Source organism: Merops nubicus, unplaced genomic scaffold (genome assembly GCF_000691845.1).
Source record: "Merops nubicus isolate BGI_N331 unplaced genomic scaffold, ASM69184v1 scaffold1084, whole genome shotgun sequence".
NCBI classification, from domain to species: Eukaryota; Metazoa; Chordata; class Aves; order Coraciiformes; family Meropidae; genus Merops; species Merops nubicus.
The window spans coordinates 47,855-68,603 of NW_008605996.1; the positions used below are offsets into that span (position 1 = coordinate 47,855).

Here is a 20,749-nt window from a genome sequence, read left to right on the forward strand (position 1 = left end):
AGGTGTAGCTATAACACCTCGCTTCTAAATACACACAGACTTTGTGTCCTGCTGCACTTGACTGCTTCACTTGATCCTGGATACTACATTTTTACTTCTAATTCAAAGTACTGGCCAATTTTTATGAAATAGAATTCTTTAGGTGTACTTCTTTACATTGTTGAGAACAGAGGATTTTTGCAAGACTGGTGCACTAACTGCGTGATGGTTTTTATTTAAATTCACTAAAAGTTACTGTTGAGGTTAAAAGACCTTCCTTGTTGGTAGAACCTCAACAGATGAAACAAGGCTCAACTTCTCTGCTGTGTATGGCTTCAAATTTATCAATGTATTTAGAGAATCTCTTTTATGCATATTGTTATACAGTGTGAAATTTCTAGCAGTCTAAGTTGGAATATTTTGCAATTTCGTATTTAAGTAGATACATATTTAAAGTAATGATGGACAGTGTTGATATAAAAAGCCTAAGTGATTTATGAAATTATAGGAATCTTCTTGAGGAGCATGAACTACTTAGTTTTTCTAGACAGATTAAAGCTGTGTCAGAAATTTGTTACTTGCATTAAGCTGTGAGTAATGAAAGAAAACTTACTTGTACTGTAAAATTATGAATATGTAAATCTACGCTTATCCTGATATTTACACTAGTTTCAGCAAAGAAACAAATAAGACCTAAACCAGACCTATTTCCAGACACTATAACACTGAAAAATAATTTTGCTGAATTGAACAAGAAAAGTTGGCAAGTATTAATTTTTTTATTCCCTCATAACAAGGCATGATCTCCTTTGTTTGTACTGATTCCTCAGAACATCCTCATCCAATTCTGTTGTATTTAAACCTTCTCAGTATCAGTTATTGCAAACTTGTGCATCCCATGTGCTCGTTAAACTAATCTGACTGGCTCATCAGAAAATTGCTTTCTCTTTTCCTCTTTCTCAGTCTGTGCTGTAAGACAGTCTGGTACGTGCTTGTTTTTGTCTTGCAGCATATAAGAAGGGGCTGGTGGAAACAGCTTTGACATGTCTATTATGAGCTTTGCTTGGAGATGCATGTTGTCTGTAAAGGCATATCAGCTCTTGATGAAAGGCTGCTATTTCCCTAATGTAACTCTGGAAACCTAACAAGTCAAAAAAAGAGAGATTATATATCAGAAAACTGATGTGATGATTCTCCTTCATTTTAGAGTTTACAAAGGGAAAAAGACTCCCCTTCTTCGGAAACATTCCATATGCTCAGACCCCCAAAGGTGTTGCTTTATTTTTTTTATTCATTAGTTATTATTATGTGCAGTATTATTCTACCACAGGAAGATACTTCTCCTCTGTCCACTTTAACAAAGTACTGCTCTAGCTTTCTCTTCAGTCTTCCAAAGTTCAAGTTTTTGCCAGGGACAGGCTCTTCATGACTGGCTGTAAGCACCTTAGAGAGGCTTGTTTTTTCCTCAGGGAGCTTCTTCTGAGGTCAGGGTGTGCTGGAGCTGTACTTGTGTAGCCAAAATTGGTTGAGCAGTCCCAGGAAGGACTAAAGTGCAAATAACTAGGAGGTCTGCCAGGCCCCCTCCGTGACCACACAGGATAGTTTCGCCATCAATGTCACTTTAAGCTGTTTTTCTTGACCCAGACCCTCCTTATTCTCCTTGCTGCAGCTATTTTATGATTATGTCCAAACTGGGCATATGTTTAAAATAATCATTACCTTTCTAACAGTTTAACTCTTTTTCAGACAAAAACATAGACAGAAATACCAAAGAATCCAGGTGGTGATGCCTTTATCTGCTGCAAATCCAGAAGTCACAAACACTGATGACTAAAACCAAAGTTTTAGTCTGAAAAACAGTAAACTAAAAAAATCCACAGAACCTAAGTTTCTTTTTAAAAAGACTGCTTTTTTACTACCACTTCTAATCAAGAGAGTTTTGTTAATGTCTTCTGTTAATAGCTTGATAATAAAACAGTGTCTTACCACATGTGATATCTTGCGCGTTTTGGAATGTTTGCTTAGATGAACATAATTCAAAGTACTCAGCTGTTTTATACCCTGATCTGAATATTCTATATGCTGTAATTGCCAGTATCTTTTTATTTCAGGCCAATTCACCAGAAGGATCATGTGTTGAATACTCTGAAATAAGTTTCTTGTTCTGACTTCAATTAGCTCTTTTATTATTAGCTTATTCTTTCAGGTTTTAATCAGAAACTAAGCCCTAGATGCTGGTTTCCTTCCATGAGTATTTTCAGTTTGAGAGCAAGTGCTTCCAGTGTGTCTGCTTAGCTTTTCTGGAAAACAAATCAACGAACCACTTCTCTTTTTTCCTTTCTATAAGTGTATGTGGGTTTACATTATGAACAATGCATGTTCAATATGTTTAGAAAATAAATTCAACCAAATGCTTGCAGGCAAGAAATTAGCAACATTAGTTGGTGGTTAGAATCAACCATCCAAAACCTGAAGATGCTCAGTGCACATGTATAATATGTCTGTACAAGCGTGTGATGTTTATGCCTGCACTTTCATAAAACAGAGTTTCTAAAACATAAATTTTGCTAAGATGGACAGTTTTGCTAACAACAGTTTCTCTCTTTGGTATAGGGTGTTTTCATGTATATTACCAACAGACATGAATTTGGAAGACTCCTTTCTACAGCCAATTACAATACCTCCCATTACAACAATGACCTCTGGCAGATATTTGAAAATCCTGTGGTATGCATCTCTTTGTTGATGGAACAGTTATATTTGAAAAAATTGTAAAGTTTATCTGTTACAAAGGGCTTGGGATTTAAAGACACAACATGGAGAGCTTTTGCTTTATTATGTGCCAAATATTGGTTGTGTACTAAAATGTCATTTGCTTAAATGGGTGGCAGAGAACAATGTGTTGTATCAACAAGCTAGCTGATGACCAGAGTATAGGGTTGGAGATATGTCCCTGGTGTAACTGGTTTTGTGGGTTTTTTTGATACAATGAGAAGCATTTTGTTTATGGATGTAAGAAATTGCTTGTTTCCAATGCTTTCAGTAGAGCAAATGAATAGAATATAAATTGTTTTTTTTTGTCACTTAGAAATTAATTTGTTCCATTTTAATGTTTTAATATCATGGGTTTTAGGACTGGAAGGAAACCTATATAAATCCCAACTACTCAAAGATCTTCACTGATAATATAGTAGAACAGGTGGGTATAAGTAGTTTTCTTAAACTTTGTGGGACTAATAATAAATTGGCAAACAGAACTACTTCCATGTAAATGTTGTTTTGGTTAGTTGTTGAACAGCTTTTTGATGTTTTGGATTGGAGCTGATTTTTTTTACCATTTTGAAAACTAGATGAGAAGAGTAAAAAGAAATAATTGCTAGAATGCTTAGAAGGTAGTTATCCAGGTAATTGCCTTCTCATAAATACAGATGTTGCTAACTTATTTGTTTGAACTAGATAGTATTTAGTTGAACTGTGCTAGCAGAAGGACTAATAAAAGTGCTGTAGCTGATTGCTGGTTTTTTAGGTATCTGACAAAGGCAAGCTCCTCTAGACACTTTCCTCAGGGTGTGCCTTTCCCTGGGGATTCCCAAAGTCTGACAACTGTAAATCTAAAGTCAAGATGTTTGCTGGATAAAAAGAGGTGTTTTCTCTTTTGTTTGCCTGGCTGCTTGCTTTCATGCAACTCTGGACAGAGTACTTCTAAGAGGGTAGTTTTACTAGTTTTGGCTAATCAGTTCTATGACAATTAGGGGCAGTGATCTGGTAATTTAATAAACTTGACTTCCTTAAGCTGGGAGAAATTCTTTTTGTGTTTAAAAAAAAAAATGTTAAGTTTTAAATTGTTTTTCTTAATAGCTTGTAATATAGAAGATCAGGGTTGTTATTATGAGCAACCAAGGCACCAAATATGTGGGTGCACTGACACAGCTGGTAGTGCTGGGTCATGGCTTATAAGGTAACTTGGAGTTTTTGCTTCATGATGTGAGAATGTGCTTGTGGACCAAGACAAAACTTAATTATTTAAATGTATATGAATTATGGCTCAGATGAGGACAGCTGATATTCTGTAGTAGCAAAGAAAAGTGAAGATGTCCTTTATTAGCAATTAAAAATAAAATGTAGCTGTTGAAGTTTGAAAAAGATGAATGTAGTTTCTTAATTTTTTTTTTTAATTTTTTTTGTAGCCGTGTCCAGATGTGTTTTGGTTTCCCATATTTTCTGACACAGCCTGTGATGAATTGGTAGAAGAAATGGAACATTTTGGACAATGGTCTGGTGGAAAACATCAAGTAAGTGTCAGCCTATGTAAACATGACCTTAATTTGTAAGTGCCTTTATAATAATGAGTCACAGTGTGTACTGCAACAAACATTCCAACAATTGCCAATGACCAGAGACATCTGCTTTCTTCTTCATGGTATAAAATGTGTAGTTTAGTCTGCCACATAGCTTGTTATTCAACAGATTTAGTGACACTCTTTAATTAACCTGGTAGTGAGTTGACCCTGGCAGAGGACACCAGGTGCCCACCAAAGCTGCTCTGTCACTCCCCCTCCTCAAATGGACAGGGGAGAGAAAAATATAACAAAAGGGTCATGGGTGGAGATAAGGACAGGGAGAGACCATTCACCAATTACCATCACAAGCAAAACAGACTTGAGGGGAAAAAATTAATTTATTGCCATCAAGTCAGAGTATGATAATGAGAAATAAAACCAAATCTTAAAAACATCTTCCTCCTGCCCATCCTTTCTTCCTGGGCTTCACTTTAACTCCAGATTTTCTGTACCTCCTTCCCTGGAGTGGCACAGGAGGATAGGGGATGGACATTGCAGTCAGTTCATTCCATGTCTCTGCTGCTTCCTCCGGAGGAGGAGGACTCCTTGCACTCTTCCCCTTCTCCAGCATGGGGCCCATCCTATGGGAGACAGTCCTCCACAAAATTATCCAATGTGATTTCTTCAGGAACTCCTTCAATGTGGGCTCCACTCTCCACAGGTCCTGCCAGGATCCTGCTCCAGCTTGGGCTTCCCGTGATGTCAGAGCCTTTTTCAGTCACCCAACTCCTTCAGCTGGGGGTTCTCCAGAGGCTGCAGATGGATATCTGCTCCACTGTTAACCTCCGTGGGCTGTAGGGGGAATCACTTCACCAGAGTCGCAGGGGAATCTCTGCTTTGGTGCCTGGAGTACCTTCTCTCCCTCCTTTTTCACTGACCCTGGTGTCTGTAGAGTAGTTTCCCTCACATATTCTCACTCCCTTCTCCAGCTGCAGTTGCACAGTTGTTTTTTTCCCCCTTCTTAAATACGTTATCACAGGGACTTGACCACCGTTTCTGATGGGCTCAGCCTTGGCCAGCTGTGGGTCCATCCTGGAGCTGCCTGGCATTGGCCATGTTGGACACAGGGGAAGCTTCTAGCAGCTTCTCACAGATGCCACTCCTGCAGGCCCCTGCTAGCAAAACCTTGCAATGCAAACCCAATACAAACCTTGAACTAGCAAATTCAGACACTAACAGCAGTGAGAGCCAAGGCTGATACTGGATAACTGTTCATAACTGTTGATAACTTTAGGGAATTTTTAATCATTTACCTTCAGAGTACTAATCTGACAGCCTAGGCCCCCTAATCAGTTACTCACCAGTGTTATGAGCTATTACATTTGTGTTTGCAGAAATTTCAGGGCATTCATGAACTACTGCTAAGATTGGAGGAATGTTTGTCCTACTCACAAATAATGGTACCTTGGAAACAAAATAAATTTGTCAGTATTCTACTGCAGAGGAGAACCTCCAGAAAGGATTTTAACATATGCTTATCTTCAAATTATTTCAACATTTATTAACGTGGCAAGTTGAGGCCTATACTATCTTGATCTGATACTATTTTAATTGCATCTGCCAGTATTGCCCCAGGAAGTTTTCTACTTGTTCCTAATTTACAGGCAACACATACAAATACTGACTCACTTTTTAAAAAAATTCCTGTGTTTGCTCATTGATAGCTCTGGGATTTTTTTTTCCACAGCAGTTAGCAGTGAAATTACTTTACAGCTTGCTCACGTATGCCAACTAAAGCATTGCTTTTTTTCCAGTTTTATGATTCTGTATATTTCAAATAGATACTTGTAGAAGTGCTAGAAACATTTTTACATCCATATTTCAAGGCTATTTGTGGTGTTTTTGTTAGGACAGTCGTATTTCTGGAGGTTATGAGAATGTCCCAACTGATGATATTCATATGAAGCAAATAGGACTGGATAATGAATGGCTGCATTTCATAAGAGAGTTCATTGCACCAGTGACGCTGAAAGTGTTCGCTGGATATTACACCAAGGTATGGGTTTAAAGCTTTTGCATATAAATGCTGCATGGCACGACAAATCCTGAGTATTTTATTGAATATTCTGTATTTGATTTGGTTGGGGAGCTTATAGATGATGAAGCAGTAGTTATAGATGAATGTTGAGTTGTTAACTCAGCTTTAAACAAACAAAAAAGAACCACACCCCTGTGTGTGACTTCGGAAGTTCATATGTTGAATTCTGACTGTATATTTTGTTTCAGGGATATGCTTTATTGAATTTTGTTGTAAAATATAGCCCTGACAGACAACGGTCACTCAGACCTCATCATGACTCTTCTACATTCACAATCAACATTGCTCTCAACAAAGTAGGAGAGGACTTTCAAGTAAGTAGACAGAGTACTAACTTTAAAAAAATGTTGTCCTTAGAGTGTCTAATATAACTTCCAAACTAGAACTCAAACAGATATATTTGAAATGGTGTTGAAAAGGAAAAGATGGGCATCACAATCTGAGATATGTTTTGGTGTTTTGTGAAAAATAATAAATTTACTTGATTGCAGAGTGCAGAACGGTTGATGCAGTCAGACTGAATTGACCAAAATGGTTTCAAGTGGTGGGGGAGAAGGGGTTTAAAAAAAAAACCACCTTGGAGATGTTGGCCATTTCATTTTTAACATTTTTGAAATGCTTCCTTTCTGTACTTAAAAACTCATTTTTCAAAATACTTTAAATAGTCCCAAGTTGACTCAAGTGGCTTCTTTTCTTTAGAATTTTTTCAGTGGTTCTTTGTCAGATCAGCCACAGAAAGAAAATTTCCAACTGTTGTTACTGTTTTAGCTTTTTTTTTCCTGAGGTAAATTATCTACTCTGATACTGAGTGAAGTAAAACAGTCCCCAGACTATGAAGATAGGTAGGGCAGTGGCAGTAATAGCCAACAGAGAAACTTAAGTTGTTTTGTTTATAAATTTGTATTAATCACAGTTCTTCTTAACACACATGAATGTGTTTGTAGAACTTATTACCGTAGAAACCACACCTTCAGTTTGAAAGCAACAACTGGATTAATTTATTTAAGATTTGTTTAAATGCTATCCTGAATAGGGATGCAGTCCTGGAACAAGGCCTGTAAACATGATTTGCTTCTCTCTGGTATCACCTATAGTAAAGTTATTGAAGATCAGTTTGTCAGAGCTGCTGTTTGACTGAGTTGTTATCCAAGGAATGCTAAAGCAAAGCAAGGGGAGATCTTTGATTGCAAATGCATGATTCATGTCTGTTACACATTGCTCTCAGGATGGTGTCATTTAAGCAACCTTGTTAGGAGGGAGAGTTAAAATTATTACCAACCTATTAATAATAGCAAAATATCTTAAACTGCATAAAAAGGAGCTTACTCTATTAAAACACAAAGTAAATATTTTGGGGTTTTGTTTTGTTTGTGTTTTTATTACAGGGAGGTGGATGTAAATTTCTTAGGTACAACTGCTCCATTGAGTCTCCCAGGAAAGGATGGAGTTTCATGCACCCAGGAAGACTTACTCATTTACATGAAGGACTTCCTATATTGAACGGCACAAGATACATTGCAGTATCATTTATTGACCCTTAATTTTTATTTTTTTTCCTCCTCTTCAACAGCAGTGTTTGATTCTTTACATAAACATTTATTTATAGATTTCTGGAAGTTGGTAATAAAAGAAACTTTTTAAGTTACTGTTCTTAGACAGCAAAGTTACTTTGGGCTAAAAGAATTAAAAACAAATGTGCTAAAATTGTTGAAGATTTCTCAATAACTGCTCTGAGCCTTGAGTCACAAAGTAAGCATGTCCTGCTTGGTTTTCCATTCTGCTGTCTTAAAGAGTAAGAAGGGAAAATGGAAAAGCATTTTATAATGAATCCATTTCTTTGTTGAAAAAACAACTCTAGATACAAAATTACCTGAAAAATTTATTGTGGTTTTCATTCAGCAAAGTGACACAGCTGAAGTTTTTGTGGTGTGTGTATTTGGTACTAACCAATTAAAAACCACAGCATAAAACCAAAATCAGGCGAATCTTGCATGCACTTGTTGGGGATAAGCAGTATATGGAATAACTGAAGGGAAAACATCTCAGAAGCCTTTTTTTTCTTAATTAATATTCAGAACTGAATTGTACACCTTTAGAAGAAAAAATAAATTACTTGCAGAGGTGGAGCTAAGTAATTTAACTAAGAAAATTGGTTTATGGTTTGTTTTGAGAACTCATCCTGTTGAAAATGTTTTTCTTCACCAAGTGACCTTCATTTAAAATGAGTTATTTTTCTAAATGTGTAATTGTACCCAAATGGTACTGGAAATTTGATATTTATTTTCAGAATGATGGCAAATTTTAATAATGGGATGTTTTATAAAGACAGTTTTCTACTCTTACCTAAAATTACTTGAATTTTGTATCAGGAAAATGAAAAGGTGGCAGTCTCTCTTTTAAAGCTAAGAGTCTTAACTTCCGTTTATTTTAAAGAAATCTGTTTAAAATATTCCTACTGTAACTACTGTTTGTAATTTAAAGAAACTTGAAGTTAACTATCTCAAAGTCTACCATACCAAAATGCACAACACGTTGGAAAAAACTTGTGAAAAATAAAAGGTAATTTTAAATTAATGTAACAGCTTTTACTTGACTGTATTAGGCAGTGTCTTTGCATGTTGCCGTTGTTCTTATAGGCATATATACTGATGAATATTTTGAAAGGAACTGTAGATGTACATTTAGATTGGAGATGTCTCTTAAGTGCCAGGTTTTTGCTTATTTACTATTATTGAAATGATTTCTTACGTGAGTTGGTGTCTGGGTGCTAAATCTTGCATTACACTTTCAGAACAACCCCAGCAGGATGGATGTTTCTTGGTTTCTGTACAAACATTCCTTTTTTATATAGAAGCTTTTTGATAATGTACATAGTAGTTCACTTCTTACCTGCTAATATTTAAAGAAGCTTTGTGTCACATTTCCCAAATAGAAGCTTTATTTGGAGCTGAAAGGATTGGGAGAGGACTTTGTTTATTTTACCAAAAATAAGTGTGTTTCCTTATTTCCCTGCTCTGCTGTTTTGCAGGAATGGTTTGTAACCATACTTAAAGTTATGCTGAGTCAAATACATCAACATGTGGTAACTTCAATAAGGTACTAAAATGGGCTGACTTGAAAAGGAATGTGTTTTTCACAGGAAGTTCTTTGCTTTATTTTCATTTCTCTTTACACTGTCAACTTTTGTCTGTTTCAGGCTAATATTTGGAGACTGATGCCCCTGACTTGGTTTCCAGACATGGAGCAGCTTTGTGTTAAGACAGTGTCTCTCTCTATAGCCTGTACTTATGCAGACTTTGCAGATAAGAAAACCTTCAGGCCTTCAGAATGAAAGCAGCCTTTGTTCATCACCTTTTTCTGAGCATTTGCCTGTGGTCTCTTTTGGCTAACTCAGAAGAGTAATATTTTTAGCACTGGACCAGTTACAGTTTACTGTTAGGAGGAGCTTTCTTGGAGGAAAACAAACAAACAAAACCCACCACAGAAATGCAGTCCTATGACATGAAGGGGAAGTTCTGCAGAATTTTTTTTATCCATAACTTGTATTTGAATTACATATTTTGTAATTCTTGGTCATATTTTATTTTTTTTAATGTATATTTTTTTTCCATCAACATATATCTGAGGGCTTTACTGTTAAATTTCTATGTTCACAACTATTAATTCACTCTGCCACGTGTAGTGACATGTAGTGTTATGTTTACTATGATGTACATCTGTGGAAAGGGAAAATGGGTTTATCATTCTCATCTTTCTAAGATTTTATCTTGTTTTTTCTTTTAATTAAATATTGCAAAGGCTAACAGATAATTTTCAGGTAGATGGTAATGTGTATGGAAGTGTCCTCGCTAAATTCTTAGGAATTGACAGATACCAGAAAAGAGTTTGTACTCAACAGTTGACCTGAATTATTCTGAAAGTTTTTCTGTACTGTTAGCATGTGAATACATGAGCTCACACAGGCTAAACAGAATTGTCACTATTAGGAAATTTTTTTTGAATTACTTACAAAAACACTTGGAGACTCTTGTGGCTCCTAACAAAGTTTGTTTTGGGGCACAGAAGATACATGCATCAGGAGGAAAGCACCAGCCTTGATTCCAGCAGTGTATGAGAAGCCTTAGGAGTACAGGGACATAAAGGTGTTCTGCAACAGATGAGACATTGGAAAGTATTTGACTTGTCCTGTTCGTGTCTAGCTTTATTTTTCACTGTGAAGAACTTGAAGAGACTGTGGTGTGGGTAAGAGGTAGGAGGGGAGGCAGTATATGGGCAAGAGATTTCTTAATAATTTTTAACCAAAAGGAGACTGAATATAGCTTGGTTTTATTTAATATTCATGAACTATTCCAACTCTACCACTAAAAAATGTTTAAGGCATTTGGTGGTATTTTACACATCTATCCTTCTGCAACATCATTGTGCAACAAGTAATTCCAATATGTGTTTGTCACTTCATTTTTTCCCTGAAGAATTACTGTTCGACTCTCGCTGTGAGCTGATAGGAGTGAGACTATGACACGCCCAAAAAGGAGATAGATTTTTCAGCAAGGCAGTAATGAAATCTATTTGTTTTGTGCCTTTTTCTTTTGTAATGACTTTTCCTCCACATCTACTGTACTCATAGAATAAATGTTAATTCAATGCGGAGCTTCCACAACAGCTTATCTTTTGCAGCATGTATGAAGTAAGGAGACAAAGAGATTTAAAGAAATGTGAAAAATCTATAAAGGACCCTTACAATTCCTTCCTCCCGTGTGCATGTACTGGTTTTTACTTTTGTTTTTCTGCTTGGAGTTAGTTCAGATTTTTCTTTTCAACTACTGCAATGGGCTTTTAAAAGTATATATGCCTTTCAGTTTCCTTGGATTTATTTCTGCTATGGTCTTTACTGGATTCAGTTCTGAAATAAGTATTTTTTGAATCTTCGCTTCCCTGAATCCTCATTTTCTTGCATGGCAGAGTAGACTGCTCTGCTATTTTTGTGAGTGAAAGGGGAGACAGTACCTGTCTTAGCAGCCTTCTCAGCTGTCAGATAAACTACTAGGCTATTTTTTTTTATTATGGGATTTTTTGATTCCATAGCAAAGAATGAATTAGAGGGCAAAGCCTTTATAAAGTGTACTTGTAGAATTGATATTGGCAGTTCTTAGAGCTGAGATTTACACTAGTAGAGTGTACTGCAGAGTTGCAGGAACAAGTAATTAATTTATGACTGCCAGGAAGTTCCAGTTCTGTTTCTTCCCTCTAGCTGCTGCCAAGAAAGATGGTCTCTTGACAGAAAATTAGTTTCCAGCCAACACTAAAACTGAAATGAGAACTGATGGTGCAGGATTTTGTTTTACCCAAATGGTAGAAGTGTCACTTCAGATGGCTTTCCAGCATGATTTCTCAAATGCTTACTGTCTTGGTATAAAAAGTTATTTTGGATCTAATGAAGCAGATAGTCTCACTCAACAGTACTGAAGAACCTTGTTCTTCTGTTTAAATCAGTTGTTAAACACATTGGAAAGAGATGCTTTTATCTTCAGCAAAACATTTTATTTGCTACCTGCAATTTTTTTTTTTTCCTTCTGTAATTATCTTCCCATTTGACATAGCTTTTAAAGATCTGTATAAATGCATCCCACTTACAGGATGATGACTGTCTTAGTGCATTTTGAGGCTGGGAGGAGGATGGTATAAAGAGGGGCACAGGTCAAAGCTCAGGGAAGTCCAAAATTCATGGAACTGCTTCCTCCTCGGGTAGTTGTCACAGAGCTATTCAGTGTTCCAATGGCACCTTCATCCTAAACTAACTAGAGGAAATCTGAGAAGCACTTGATATCCTGATGTGATGCTAAGGCTGCTAAATGTAGAGAGAGATTAAAAACATTCTTTTCTCAGTTTATTTCTTTAGGAAAGGTAGCTTTCTGGATTGAGGTTCACTTCAGGAAAGCTGAAGTTTTGTCTGTGTTCAAAGCAATGCCTCAACATTATTTTGCACAAGTCAGCTATTAGATCAGCTGCCTGATAAAAGCATATTTGTTTTAAGATATTTAATAAAATAAGGTGACAGTTCAAAAGTAGTATTTCAGTCAGCATAGGTACAGCCTTTATTGGTATCAGTGCAACTTCAGAAGTAGCAAAGCTTGAGAGCCTGGCCAGTGTGGAGGATATTGGCCATGTCACAGGCAGAGCTTTGGGGCCCTGCCGTGGATCACTATAGTAACACCTTAAGGCATCAGGAACTACCCTTCAAGGGGGCTTGATTACTGTTTCAGGCTTTTGTCAGACTTATGTTGCTAATCTCTCACAATATACAGTCATCCATTGGCAGTGTGTGACAAAGACTTTTGCAACCTTACTCTAAAAGCAAAGTGGAAAACAATAGTAATTTTCAGTTTTAGCTTAAAGTGTATTCTTCCAAGCATATAAAGTAAGTTATCTTCTCCATGTAATACAGCAGGAGAAATAGCAGAACCTGAGTTGATAACAACTGTTATGCTTCTGACTGGGGAAAGAGACTGTTAGCATTTGAATGATAGGTCTTTCTCCATCCTCCCTGGCAGAAGTGAGGATGGAGAGGTGGAGAAAGTGAGCTATATCCTGCTCCAGTTGCTGCTTGCATTCAGCACACCGTTTACAGAGAAATTTGGGCTTTGCTACTATAGTTGGATCTGTCTCTGAGCTTACAGGAGAGGAGGATTTTAGAGGGTTTAACTAATTTTCCCGACTTCTAACTTGGGCTTGGTGGTAACTGAAGGCATTTCTGTAAGAAGTGGTGTCACTTAAGAAATTTCAAAAGCACAGGGCCGTTGCAGCTTTTTAAAGGGAGGTGGTCCAGCATGAAGTAAACATGGTGCATGAGAAGTTGAGGCAGAAAGCATTAAGCATAAGCTATTAAAAGCTAGTTTTTATCTTTGGAAATACAGGGTGAACATAAGAGGTGGGCAAGTGCACAGTGCAACAATTAACTGGCACAGCCAAATTTAGACTCTCGTTACCTCTGAATCACTTTTGCAAAATGATTCACCGGGGAGCTATTTGTAGTGTTGGGTCATTCTTTAAAACATGTAAAGGCCCTGGAAAATAAAATAGTTTTTTGCCTTAAAATTTCCAGGTTCAAGTGTCTCAGACTTGTCTGCACTGTGTGCCATCATGAGTTGTAGAGTGGAGAACTTGGTAGCATTATTTGCAAAAAGAGGAGAAGCTCAGTTCTTTTACTTCAGTCACATATTAATCTGTATTAGAGCATTTTGGCCATGAAAGCTATGAACGTTTTGTTCTCTTAGACTCCTTGCCTGCACCCCCCTCGCTCAGGCATACATGTGCACATCATTTTCCATCCAAACTGTGCCCCCTTTGCACCTCACGTGTTTGCCAGATGTTAGCTTTACGGCAGGGAAGAGGAAAAAGCAAGTGTGGTTGGATGGTGATGTGCATAAATGCAGGCAGGAGCAAGGAAGGCAGAGACAAGGGATATTTATTTTAACATGTTCTTGAAGTGTAAATTTTTGTGGTAATGAAAGATGCCTTAGGATCAGAACTAGTCAACTATTACATATCAAGGGTGTAACTGAGATATGCTCTAGAAAAGCATAAAAGATATTTCCCTATTAAACTGTGTTCTTGTGGTTTATACAGCCAGTGGGATGAGATGGATACAGAGGGCCATAAAGTGCAGTTTCTCAGATTCCACAGGTGAGCCTTCCATGCTGACCTGTGTCCCTGTGTCATCACTGGTGGCTGTTGGTGCAGATGACCACTGCGATGTTCCACTGTTGTGATGTGTATTTGATGAGGGTTTCAGCCTTCATCTCATTATCCATCAGTCTGTGTGTGTGTATGAACACAGACCTATGCTTGATCTTTTCATAGCCTGGCTGTGCTTTCCCCTTGTTCTACGAAGATCTTTTTGACACAGAGAAATGGGGAACACTGGGTGTTTTTTCCTCATTAGGTAGCTATAATGTACCTCAAGTTGGATAACACAGATGTGAAAGGCTGAATGGAGATGCAAGTATGTTTCCAAAATAGCTGTGCAGGTGTTCTTGAAATGTTCTTTGAGCAAATAAATGGATCTGTTCTTGGCAAGTTGTTCCCATTCTTATTCTTTTAGTCTGAAGGGAACAAAAACACATTATAAAGCTATAGCAACATTCAAATGCTGGGAATCAGCAGCTCATAAAAAGATATAAATAAATGGAGATTATATTGTAGAGGAGAGGAAAACTTTGCAGCCACTGAGACAAAGTGGCTCAAAAAAACAAAACTACTCCCTACATGGAGTATTTTATGACCAGAACCCTGAGGAGGCACTTGAGGAATGTCATCAAAATATTGCATCCTGAAGACCTATTTTAATTTTTATACAAGTTTAACTTTCTTTAAAAATAATAATACTGAAAAAAATGAATGGGAAGAGCTCCCATTACAGCCTTTTTTTTTCTGAAGGATATTTTCATGTGTAGCAAAAAATGAGAGAGACTATTAAAACACATGTATTGAAAAATAAGGCCAAATTTCTAACCTAGTCATCATTACATAGCTGAGAAATCCCAGCATGTAATGCTGGATGTAGGTCCAGTGCCTACCAGACACCTTCCTTGTGTACAGGCATGACTGGAATTGTCTTGGCATTCTAGAAGTCCAGCCAGAGCTCTCTGTTTCTGATGCATTTCTTGTGAACCTGTAGGAGAGAGCTGTCAGTTGTATAGTAGCACCAGGGCTTGATGGACATCCAAGCAGAGGCACTGAGAGAGAGAAAAGCCCCTGGAAGAGAAGAGGCTGGTAGCATTCTGCGTGTTTTTTTCCACAGCATTGATCTGGGGTGTTTTACTAAGACGTTTTGGTTTGGTTTTACTTTTTCTTAACTTGGGGAATGAAGGAAGCAAATATTTTTCTTGACCAGTGTAAATCACTAGAGCTACAGAAATAAATTAACACTTGAGAAGTAAATGTTTCTTTCTTTCAGGGAAATAGATAAAATACATAATCTGAGTGTTCCAATATAACAAAATTCCTTTTGACAAAGTATTAGGAGTTCTGCAGTAAGCAAAGCTTATTCTTTTTGCTGGAAATGCCCTTACAGAATTTGATTTCATTAGATAATGGAGTTAAATATGCACAAAGTAAAACTGCAGGTTTTTACTAACACAAAAGGAATTGCTCTCATAAGTCTGAAAAATATTTCCCTACTTAATAAAGGAACCTCAGAGAACCTTACATTTATTATAAGTAGGTCATACAGAAATACCACTACTGCATAGATACTTTTATAAATGTGGGTTGGCTTTTATCTTTCCCATATTTAAAAGTAATGTTTCTGCTCCTTTGTTTTTGATGTGTTTATCTTCAAGCTGAAAATTTTATGTGCAGCACACTGTATTGTGCTACTTCTTTACTTCAAGGGCAAGCCAAGGAAGCTCTTTTGGAACTTAATGTCTTCAACAGAATGTTTGCTCATGATAAAAACCTACAGAAGACTAGTGGATTTTTATCTTTTCTCTTAAATATCTAAGAAGAGATAAGAGTGTTTATTGCTAATCATAAGAATGTTTTCACTAACAAAAATTGTAGATAAAAAATACTACTGAAGAAAACCAGTTTGGGATTCAGTTTCACTTTTTTCAAGGAATTTCTTTTTTTTTTTTTTTTTAAATAATGGAACCAAGTGCTGGTATATGAAGTAAAGTTAGAAATCTTCCTGCATAGGGAATGAGTTTAGAAAAAGTGCAAGGCAGTGGAATTGAGTAAGCTAGCAATGCCATTGTGTTTCATGGGCTGCCGTTCACGAGAAAAATGATGTTAACTGTAGTGTAGCCTGTCTCTTGCCAGGCTAAAATGTACAGTGAAATATATTGATCATCTCAGAAGTTAGCAGATCCTCTGATGTCTTCTCTTTTCTACTCTAAGGGGATGAATCCCCAACAAATATCTCTGCTGTCATTTTTCACATTTGATCATTCAAATTTATCCTTTGACTAAAAGGATTATTCTTAAAGTAACTAGTAGGAACTACTAGGTTCCCTCCACTCCCAACTTAAATTTACTCTTCACGCTTCCTTGTCATCAGCTTTCAGAGTCCTATGATTCATTTTGTTGACTTTGCTGCCTTCTGCGTGTGTTGCATGGTGGAATGTCTCGTGGTACAGAGTACTAAAGCATGGTACTGCCCCATACTTCATGCCAACTTCTTTCTTGAATCCAGTATTTTTCTAAATGCCTGTGGTCCACTGGAAAAGTGATTACAGAGATGCCTGCAGTTCTTCCTTACCACTTACTAAACATTTCACTTCTCTCAGATTCCTGGAAATTGGTTGTAGATAAAGAGCTTATTTCTGCATTCCCACTGGGCTTTAGTTCAGCATGTTGGTAGCCCTCTGTATAAAATGAACCTTGATAAAGAGAATATTCTTCCTTTTCAGCTAGCTTTCCAACCTCCTAAGTTTTGAATTATGAATGTTTTTATTTGTAGTGGAGTGTTGTGGTAAAGGAGAAAACACTCCCAACACCACAGCCAATACCACTGGCAATGTAAACGCCACTTAAATGCGTGGTTTCTTCATGGCATGCCTCTCCAGGCTTCAGTTCCTCTCTTTGTCTCCATCCTTTCTTCAGTTCAGAAGTAAACATAGTCAAACCAAATGCCAAAGAAAAACTTCCCTTTCTTTTTTGGAACAGAAATAGTTTCAGGAGTGTATAAAGACTTGCATAGATGGTGGACTAATGCTTTTGCACAGTGTCAATCTTGTACTTATTCATCACTCAGGAAATTATTTGAAGAAGCATTATAACTTTGACCTGAAATGCTGCCTTCTGCAAATTGGAGTGCATTATGCTTTGGTTAAATGGCAACAAAAAGTTCAAAGAAAGCCCTCTGCAATATTAGTGGTGCTTTCAGTGCTTGTTTTCTTCAGAAGTTGGGGCAGAAGTCTATTAAAAATCTAAAATTCACTAAACTTAAGCATTTTTCCTTGCTTCTGTTATTCTTGGTTTATGATTCAGGAGTGAGTTTTGGGTAGTCCCACAATAACCTTTTGTCTACTGAGCTTCTGGTGATTTATTCTGTTTTGGATATGTGTTGAGTAAATATATCACAACAACATAATTTAATTTGTTTGGCAATTACTTAAGTCTGCTCGCAAGAATAAGCGTTAAAACACTTTTAAATAAAAGTGAAATAAGAGTAACTTTAATGCAAGTCAAATAACACGAATTGTATGACCAGTGAAATAGTGAAATCTGTTTTGGGGCCGTACCTGCAAATTGCCAAATTTGTGCACATCTGACTTAAGCTTCTTCTTGGAAATTACCTTTCTCAATTTAATTTCATGATATGTCTGTTCTGTAGACTCTCTGATTTGTGGGGGAGGTAAAAATATTTAACCTATTTAATAAAAGTGTGAGCAAACAAACATAGTGGAAAGAAAAAGCCTTTTGCCTTATATACATACTTTTTCCTGGGTGAGAAGTTGAAGAAAAAGTAGTGCCTTTATCTGCCATCCTGTGGCCAAAATTGAATTCTACAGATGCTTATTAAAGGCAGGATGGAGTCTGGATAACAGAAATTAGGATAGGCATAATGCCTGCAAAAGTACTTAAACGTAATATTTAAGATATAGTTTTAGAATTCAAGTCTAGTAATATGTTGCCCATCACATTTGGGTGGTGTGCATTTGTACATGTATACCTAAAAAACCCATGAAAAATACTTGTATACCCACATTTTCAGGTTGTAGTTGCAATTTATAATCTGAGAGAGGATGAAATAGTGGCTGGTACAGAGCAGTACTTGTATAGCCTTGCATCTAAATTTGTCAAAGTATTTTCTAAGTATATGGGGAAACCTGAGGCTCAGGAAACGTGATTTGTTCATACTGTTTGGCAGCAGATCTGGGAAGAGACTGCAGAGTCTCAGTTTGCAGTCTTGGCTTTGACTTCCAGATGAGTGACTCAATAGCCAAGCGAGTATCCACGATTCATCCGACTGCCTTCCTGGCAACCCATTCATCTAGGGTCAGCAGGATGGGAGGGTCTGTGAGGAGGGACATGCTTCAAATACCAGACAGAGCTCTCTGCCAGCTCGACATGCAGAGCAAAAAGTAAGAGAAAACTTTCCCAACAAGCTGATGTCTAGTGCAGGATCTCTTCCCACATCCTATTCTGTGCCTTTCTAAAAATGTCTTCTGGTATGAACCCAAAATCTCCCAGCCTGTAGGAGCCAAGAGTGACACTAGCCAATGCAATGCTGTAGGAGCTTCTCTGCCCTTTACTCATGTTGTCTGTGAGGAGCCCTCCCTCTTCCTATGCTACGTACAAACTTTCCTGCATCTGGTACTGATGCACTCACTTGACAGTCTAATGAAATGCTATTTCTGATTCCTGTTATGTTGTTTGAATATTAATGTATAAGGCTTATGTTAATATGTGATGGGGTAAACACCTTGTTTATTGTTCTCCTAGATGTTGGTTGGATGTGCCATTTCGTTATGGTGCATGTGGTAAGTATGAAGCAGCTGGAGATGGGGGACCCCTTTTCCAAGCCTTACTGCTAATTATTTGCATGTGAGAAAGTAGCAGTTACCTTCCAGAATCAAAAGTAAAATTTCATCTTGTTTCTTTGAAATTACTGCTTCAAAGATGGAAATTTTCATTTTATTTTGCAGGCTTTTTTGTTTTGTTTTGGTATCTCCAGTACTCTCCATAAACATTGTCAAATATTTCAAGTATGTTTGGTTGTACCTTGTCAAAGCCAGGTTAACAAAAGAATGTATCACTTAACACAGTATTAAAAAAAAAAAAAAAGGCAACAAACTTGCACAGAACAATTAAAGTTTTTTAACAACAAGAGTTAGAGGCATTTTTATCAGCTCTGATGTGTTTGGCTACTCATTTTAGTCAAGTAGGAAAAAGTTAAATGGAAACTCTTCATATACTTCAGTGAGTATACTCTGATTATGTGGTTGGTAGGCTGCAGAGAAAAAGACAAAATGGAAAAATTATTTACATTTTAGACCTTGAAAACTGAAAAATTATTTATGTTTTAGACCTTAAAACTGTAAAATCCTTGTGCTATTATATTTGATAAATATACATTGTTAATAACAGCTCCATTTCTATTAAGTGCTCTGGACTAGATCTTGCACCTCTGACTGATAGTACAAAGATTTCACTTCCTAGCTCATATTCTCTGTTGGCAAATATAAGTTGTTTCAATGTAATTTTGTTGTCAAAAGAAGTCATTAGGAGAAGAGGCAATTTCTTAGTGAGTAAAGCCAGTTTGAGTTTTTTGGATTGGTGTTTGAACGTATGTGTGTGACATATCAGAGAATACAACTGCAGAACTATGTTCTTATTAGAGGTTAGTAACTCCTATGTGAGCTGCAGAGTTGCAGTTCTGAACCACACTGAGCCTTTTCATGCTGTGAGATTTCTTTTCTAGATGTAGTGAACGGGAATAGTGTTTTTAAGGTAGTAACTGGAAAATAAATTTCCTGAATTGCCCTTAAAGGCTAAGCCAGCAAAAAAGCTCCTTACCTTGTTTGGTGGTTACTTGAAATACTACTACAAAAGACCGTAAAGTGTTAAGAACCTTCTTTCCTGTAAGAATGGAAAATGTAGCGAGTATCTAATTACCCAGGCACTTCTGTGGTTGCTTGTATTGGGCGAGGGGGAAAGGACCATCTCCTTTAAGAAGACAGCAGGTTGCTGGAAGTAGGAAGGTGCATCGAGTCGCTCCTGTGCCATGTGTCAGCACTGCTTCACCAGCCCCATGGTACTGGTCTTTTCCAGTGTCCTGCTCGATGCTCCTGTTGTCCTATGGCATTCTCAACCACAGCTGGGCTGTCAGCTGGGTAAATCACACTGTGTTTATCTTAAGAGAACATTCTTGGCCAGGAATGAATACAGATACAATCCTGACACTTCTGAAAGTACAAAGCATTTGAGGAGAGACGAGTGTTTCATCACCTCGGTGCAAAGTTTAGGGCTGCAGAGTGGGCTAAGTGCACATGTGGGGCTGCTGGGTGGTCACTGGGAGACCTGTTTGTTTTCATGGCTCTGCTTTCCCTCCACAGCTGCCTCTGCTGCAGGAGCAAAGGAGGAGGTGCAGATGTGAGGGACAGGGCTGCTGTGCTGCTGCCAGAGGATCTGCTTCCTCTGTCACCCGTACAGCTTTGTTGGACTCAGGTGACATGGCTGGGAAATAACAAAAACGTCCTGTCGCCCTTTTAATCCTGATTGACGTTTATAGCCTCAGGCATGGAAGGTGTTCCTCAGCTCTGAGTAAATGAAGCCTCTAAATCACGAGCAGTACAGCTTGCTAATAAAGCAGCTGCTAACTCATCAGATCTCACCTCCTCGCAAATTCTTCACATCTCTGGTCAGGTTTCATTTCCCAGATGTAGGG

General features: G+C 37.5%; 1 protein-coding gene across 1 annotated transcript in view; it reads left to right on the forward strand.

Moving 5' to 3' along the window:
• Positions 1 to 8,327, forward strand: part of PLOD2 (procollagen-lysine, 2-oxoglutarate 5-dioxygenase 2) — a gene marked incomplete at its 5' end in the record, with an annotated part of 40,112 nt that extends 31,785 nt beyond the window's left edge. Inside the window, 8 exons of the mRNA XM_008939479.1 lie at positions 1 to 2; positions 1,189 to 1,249; positions 2,593 to 2,706; positions 3,113 to 3,178; positions 4,167 to 4,271; positions 6,169 to 6,315; positions 6,546 to 6,671; positions 7,743 to 8,327. The exon at positions 1 to 2 is cut by the window's left edge and continues 166 nt beyond it. Coding sequence (XP_008937727.1) covers positions 1 to 2; positions 1,189 to 1,249; positions 2,593 to 2,706; positions 3,113 to 3,178; positions 4,167 to 4,271; positions 6,169 to 6,315; positions 6,546 to 6,671; positions 7,743 to 7,898 — 777 coding nt within the window. The remainder of the gene's footprint in view (positions 3 to 1,188; positions 1,250 to 2,592; positions 2,707 to 3,112; positions 3,179 to 4,166; positions 4,272 to 6,168; positions 6,316 to 6,545; positions 6,672 to 7,742) is intronic.
• Between the last annotated feature and the right edge of the window lie 12,422 nt (positions 8,328 to 20,749).